The sequence below is a fragment of the Augochlora pura genome, chromosome 6 (assembly GCF_028453695.1).
Source record: "Augochlora pura isolate Apur16 chromosome 6, APUR_v2.2.1, whole genome shotgun sequence".
In the NCBI taxonomy this organism is placed as follows: domain Eukaryota; kingdom Metazoa; phylum Arthropoda; class Insecta; order Hymenoptera; family Halictidae; genus Augochlora; species Augochlora pura.
This window is the reverse complement of record NC_135777.1, coordinates 20,719,236-20,725,838: the sequence shown is the minus strand read 5'-3', so window position 1 is coordinate 20,725,838 and position 6,603 is coordinate 20,719,236. Positions and strand designations below refer to the sequence as shown.

General features: G+C 55.7%; 1 protein-coding gene across 1 annotated transcript in view; it reads left to right on the top strand.

Annotated features, from left to right (window-relative positions):
- Positions 1-2,194: 2,194 nt before the first annotated feature.
- The window catches only part of LOC144471074 (uncharacterized), a 51,940-nt gene continuing 47,531 nt past the window's right edge, over positions 2,195-6,603 (top strand). The window contains exon 1 of the mRNA XM_078182780.1: positions 2,195-2,596. Coding sequence (XP_078038906.1) covers positions 2,560-2,596 — 37 coding nt within the window. The 5' untranslated portion in view covers positions 2,195-2,559. The remainder of the gene's footprint in view (positions 2,597-6,603) is intronic.

The window sequence follows — 6,603 nt, the reverse complement described above, 5'->3', positions numbered from 1 at the left end:
AACTACGTTCGAGTTGAACGTCCTCCTTCTTTTGAAACGCATTGAACTTTCATTGAATGAAGATTGCACGGAAATATTTAGGATAGTTTCCCGCGGAAGGAACGTCTTTTCTACGTATGCGCGTCTCTTTGGCTGGGTAAGAAAACGGTGTCGCGCGCTCGCGCGCTCATATTGTCACGAGTTCAAGATTCTACGTAACATTCTTTGCATAGTGCGAGGATTAAATATGTGAACCAGAGCGGGTCGGTCGAGAATAAATTGGAATCTGAAGGTCACAGGATGTTTCCACAGAGTTTGGAAAGCTTTTCAGCGATATCTAATTAAAATAAAATTTCGCTAAATTCATCGTGTCCTCGTACGAATTATAAATAGATCACACGATCATGCGATGTTACAGAATGATAGTCGCGAACGCGCGACGCTGAACATGTTAAACAAACGTTAAACTATTTTCGGTATTTCAAACATTTGCCGGAAGATGATTCGATTCGGAGAACCATTTACATTTTCAAAGAAACCGGCGCGCCATTGTGTGGAAACAATAGCCGGCGAAACAAGACGACGAACAAACAAATACTTGTCGAACGTTCGACCGAAGCGTAGAAAGCTTTGAAACGCGCATAGCATTAATAACGCCGGTTAAAGGGTGGAGAGAGAGAGAGAGAGAGAGAGACACTTTATTGTTCTTTGTGTCAATCTGTCGATTTCGTCGTGTCGCCGAAAATTCTCGTCTAACCCCGTCGGCGTTGCATTAAACAATCATTATTCGGTACGGTGCAGCGTCGCCGAGCGTATTCCGCATGATAAACTGGAAAATCGTAAACAACGCGCCCCCGGTATCGGGCAGCGGGCCGATCAACGGAGGTTGCAAAAAGCTCGCGTAAAAAGTCCTTTGTTCGTCGGATCTCGTCGGGCGACCCTTTGGTTCGATTCCGATTTACGTCCGATTTTTTCCTCGATCCTCGCGAAACGCGGCGCGGCGCGGCGCGTCGAAGAGCCGCTGAGAAAGAGAAACGGCAAAAAGGATACTCGACGATCCCTGTCCGCCGCGGAATAATTCAACGGGCGAATTACCTACGAGCTATCAATAAACTTCATTACCCGGCTTCAAAGCACGGGAAAGCGACGGAGCGAGCCAACAGGTGTTTCGCGACAAAATTTTATCAAAAATCACGGAAACAGCCTTAACCAGTCCTCAAACGTTTCCTCCGGTATCAAAACTTTCCCGGCTGGCGGAACAAGCCCTCTCCACGCCAACCAACCATGCTTGCTCGAAATTAATCCAAGTCGTTGGTGGGAGGACAATATAAAGGAGGGGGATAGAAGAGATGCGCGTGCACGAGATGGAGATAAAGAGATAGAGAGATAGAGAGAGATAGAGAGAGATAGAGAGCACGGTATATCCGCATTAGAAAATCCCCCCGCAAACCGTTGGAGTGGCTTCGACTGCTACCCGCTTCATCCTGCTGTCGAGGGTGTCCCTCTTTTCTTCGACGCGTATCGTGGTCGTGAAGGAATTGCCTTTGCCGGTATCGGCGGAGCTCGGCTGGAGAACAATAGAGAGCCGGTGCACAAAGGGCAAGGATGCATTCGCGTCGGGAAGAAGGAAGCTCGCCGCGCGAGTTTAGCGTTCCGAGTACATACAGGGGGGGTGTGCGTTCGTCCCGTGAATATACCGGGAAGGCCCCCGTTTTCCACCCTCGTCGACCCCCGGCCGTCGTCTAGGGGCAGCTCGGCGCTCTGCGCGTCACCCCGGCAGTGGGGGACGGTTGGCCTATCGGCTCGGGGTTGCTTGGAATCTATCGGTGGGCCAGATTTCACTGACACAGTCTCCGGCTTAGCGGCACACGCGACGAGAGACCGATCCTCCCCGCGACCCCTTCTCTCGCCTGTTCCCTCTAGCTCTCTATCTCTATCTCTCTCGCGCGCGAGCGAGCGAGCGAACGGCGCGGCGGTCGGAGTCGCCGAGAGGCAACGCACCGAGAGACGGGAGAGACGCGAGAGACGGTGGAGCGACAGACAGACAGAGCCGAGAGAGCCGAGCCAGAAGCGAGCCAGCCCGAGCGTGTGCATATCCTGGGGCGCGTGCGCGTGGTCAGTGGCTGCGTTAGCGCACTCGCGCCCTTCCTCGACGTCCTTTTGCGAGGAAATTGATTCTGCGCGAGACGGAAGCCTGCGAGGGAGAGCACCGCCAGACGAGAGCCGGGGCCCGCAGACCGCGCACACACCGCACCGGCGACGGAACACCTGTCTTGGCACTGGGTGCACGCTAAAACCGGCCACCCGTCGGCACGTCGTTATTATGTAAGGGGACGCCGCGGGTACGTCCGTGACACGTCGGTGACAAGTGGACACGCCAGCCCCCGCCGCCGCCGCGCCGGTTTCGGCCCGCGCACGGACCGCCGCTGAGATCCGTCGACCAGCTCCGCGAAACATGCGAAAGGACGCGTCGCGCCGGCCGCGTACACAAGATCGCCACCGACGACGACAACGCGTCGACCAACCACCGCACTAACGAGAGGGTGACCGACAACGGAACGCCGTCGAACAGGAGCCTCGATGGAACTGATAATCCTGTTACTGGCTTGCATCGTGGGTGAGTGGAGAACAAGATCCGCGAGCCGCAATCTCGATCCGCGATCCGCCACGCGGCCTCGAGCCGCACGGCTCCCGTCGGCAACCAACCTCGCGCGACTCCTGCGTCCGTTTACAGTGTTCTATCTCTCTGCCCCGAAGAAGGTGACCCCCCCGTCGGCCCATTGTCCCGGGGTGCCATTGTGTGCCCCCCTACGGAACCAGAGGAATGCCTTGTAAACCCTGTGCGTGACAAACACACAGAGACGGTTTCACGGCGTGTTCGCATCCCGGGGGTTGGACTGTTACAACGTGGTCGAAACGTGCTCCGCAAACGGAGGATCCGTGGACGCGAGTTCTCAGTGCACGGCACCGGACACCCTCAGGCCCTCGCCCCCCCCCCCCCCTCCGCGCTACGCTTCTCTGCTTCCGCTGTTCTCGCCCGTGGTCGGGGGGAGAGCCGGAGGAACGGTAGATGAGATCGCGGGGGTTGAATTTTAAGTACGAGTCCGCCGGGCTGCACGAGAGGCTTGTTTAACCCCGCGGATCGTGCACGGTACCCTCTTTGAGGGGATTGAGACACGGTTTAATTTAACTGTGCGTGAATCGCGGCGAACTTTCCCTCGCCCCTCCGCATCGGAGCGTGCAAGGTCGTTACCAACCGGGGGAGGGGGCTGGGTTTTTGCTCGCGACGCTCTGCATTTTTCAGCGACGGTACTGAGGGAGAAGGGAACCCACACCGTGCGGCACGCGGTCGCGCCGTAAAAAGAAAAGCGGGAAGAAGCGGGTAGATCCGGCGAACGGATAACTCGTCTCTCGCCCGCGGGGGGGTTCGGGTTTTCCCGTCGGTCGCGGAAGGGAACGCGCGAAGATCTGCACGGGAATTGGCTGAAATTGCCCGGTCGATGGGCTTCGACGTTCAATTAAAAATGAACAGGCGAGATGAAGCTATACGCGGCGCGGACCTCGGAGGACCCCGAATCCTCGTCGATTATCGGGTCGCTGGCCGTGTTCGACGTCCGGCCTCGCGCCCCTGGTTCCGTGAAAATTTGTAATTTCGCCTCTCGCATCACGTGGCACGATGCGTATCGACCGCGGGACTCTTTTGATTACGGGCTGGAAACTATAAAAAGGAAAACAAGCGGACGCGAAAAGGAAGAGGTGAAAATGAAAAGTGAACGTACGCACGCAGCAGAGGGGACGCGAACGCGCGCGCGGGGTCGGGGGACGCCAAATTGCGAGTGCCCCGTTTTGCTTTCGCCCGTAGGTGAGAGAGAGCCCTTTTCCGAATAACAATTTGCGGCCGGCTATCAGCTCGCGCGTAATCGGTGCTTGATAATGCAGCGAACGTCGTCGCCTTTGACGGCCGCTGCGCTGGCTCGCACACACACACACACACACACACACACACACGCGCCAGTTTAATCGGCCGAGTCCTTGTTCCTCGGCCGGGTGAATACCTTTCAATTTGATTCTTGTTGAACGTCACAATGTTTTATCTGCGATCGTGACCGCGTATTATACGGCTCGCGAGTAATAATTACCGAGTCAAGGGGTTGGAAAGTCACCTCTCTCTCTATCTCTATCTCTATCTATCTCTCTCTCTCTATCTATTGCTCAGCCAGGTTGGTTCAAGGCACTTCGGAAAGCATAAATATCGGTGTTGCGTTCGATGTTTGCAATAATGTGGATGAAGAGCACGGTCGGCCGGACAATCGTGTAGGCAAATATCTGCGGCGAGTGTACGAGCGATTACGTTGATATATCGGGTAGGAGCCATTATGTGGAACGCTGCGGCTGTTAAAGTGTTGGTCCTACGGTATACGATAAACAATACAATCCGCGCTCGCGGCCCCTCGAACTAATTAGAAATAAGCCGTTTCTGTTTGGCGGCGGGGTTCGGAAGCGGCGTTTAATGGACTCGTTATAAATTCCCCGAGACTTTGGCCGCCAGTCGAAGACGAATCGATCGACGGGTTCCGGCGTAAAATCGAATCCCGTGTCGAGGGGTATCCGACGACGACGACGACGACGACGTCACGGTTTCAAAATCATAAAGTATGCCGGTACTCATTGAACCATTCAATATTTATAGTATTGGCACAGTCTTCCAACCGGAGCTCTGATTACAAGGAGCTTTACAGAAGCAGCTTTGTTTGCGCGGAGCGTCGCGGAAACTCCGGGGTCCCGTGACGCTGTAACGAGATTAAATAGGGGCACGGTTATACGCGAGCCTTCGTTCTATATTTTCTCTGTCGCTTGAAATTCGGACTTGGACAGGGAAGCGAGAAGCGGGAGAGAGTCAGGGAGAGAGAGAGTGTCAGAGAGGCAAAGAGAGAGAGAGGCAGAGAGGAGAGAAATAGGCAGGGAAATGGGGAGAGAGAGAGAGAGAGAATACCACGGGCGAAAGTCAGATGTAGAGATTGTTCCGCGCGATACGCGATCGTCACCGACGCACGCGGTTAAAATATTTGTCCTCGCAACTATTTATTTGCCGACGCGAATTGAACAGCTCAATTGGCGAATACGTTTGCGAACGAATATCCCGTCGGCAAACAACGGGTCCGCCGGTGGACGAGAAAAAAATTACTTCGCGCGTGCACCCGAACGGGTGAAAATGAACGATGAAAAAAAAGGCGAGCGAAGTGTTGCACGAGAAAGAGAGAAAGTGGGCGAGCGAGTGAGAGGAAGCGTGAGTGAGAGAAAGAGTCAGTGAGCGAGGAAGAGTGAGTGAGTGAGTGAGTGAGTAAGAGAAAGAGTGAGTGAGAGAGTGAGTAAGAGAAAGAGTGAGTGAGAGAGAGAAGTGAAAAAGAGAAGAGACGGGGTGGGGGAGAGAGGAACGACGGAAAGGGGGCAACGAGAAATTTGAGGGCGCAATCAAGAGGGATTCTTATCCATTGGGCGCATTGAACTCGCGGAAGTGGCTAGACGAGAGGAGACGACGGCGCTGAAGGGTTCGCGGCTTGCTAAAACGAACAAGCGTTTTCATAATAGAAATTTAATGAACTTGACGAATAATTGTGTCAATGGATAATTGCGTTACTGCCGCTTGAACGGGCACGGTTCCGAGGCTGCCGCTCCACTTCGCCCGATACAACAAATCACGCGGCTGGTTCGCCGCCACCGTCGCCGCCGCCGCCTCCGCCTCCGTCGTCGCCTTCCGTCGGCTTATTTCATCGGCGCTTTATTGAATTTTTTGCTTCTGCTCTTTCCGGGCTCGGCGTCCGAGAGGAAACTCGGCGCGGAAAAACCGTATCTCCCCGGGTAATCGAACGCGTCCCTCCCGGTTTTACGAGTCCGCGTCGCGTAGCCGGGGCAGAGGAAAGCGGAGCGTACAGCGCGCGCGGAACGGAGCGGACCGATGCGGCGTCACGGCGAGAGAGACGCAGCGATCGCGCCGGGGTTCTAGGCGGATTGTCCCATTCCCTCGCTCGCCTAGCGTCCTTTTCATCGGGCGACACGCGTGCGAGGAGCGCCGGGGACCACCGGTGCAGCCCCCGCGCGCGCACAGGCCGATGCACGCCTGGCTCCGCCGCCTCCGCTGCCTCCGCTGCCTCTGACGTGAAATACGACTGGTCTAGCATGGAACTGTCGATTCCATTGTAGCGATTCTCCATCGACACCGGGACGCTTCTTTCGCCCCCCTCCCCCCCTCCCCCCGTGTTTCCCAACCCCCGGCACGAGAGATTGTTTTTCTGCTGTCTTTTTGCTCGCGGCATCACCCGACCGTGCTCCTTTCTTCTCCTTTTTTTTCTGATCCTATCACGACCTCACGTGCACGGCCCCCGAGCGCGCGCGCACACACGTCCATGCACGCTCGCGCTCGCGCGCGCGTACACCAACCTCGTCGGACTTTACACAACAGGGGAGTGAAGAATGAGAGAGAAGCCGGTTCCCGAGTGTATCGCTGCATCGTCACCCCACCCTTTTTTTCCCTCCCCAATTGCGCATCGTGCACGAGTTTCTTCCTCGCGGTTCCTTTTCTGTTGCCCTTTCAGTTTTTTTTCCACTTTTCCCCTGTGGTCGCTC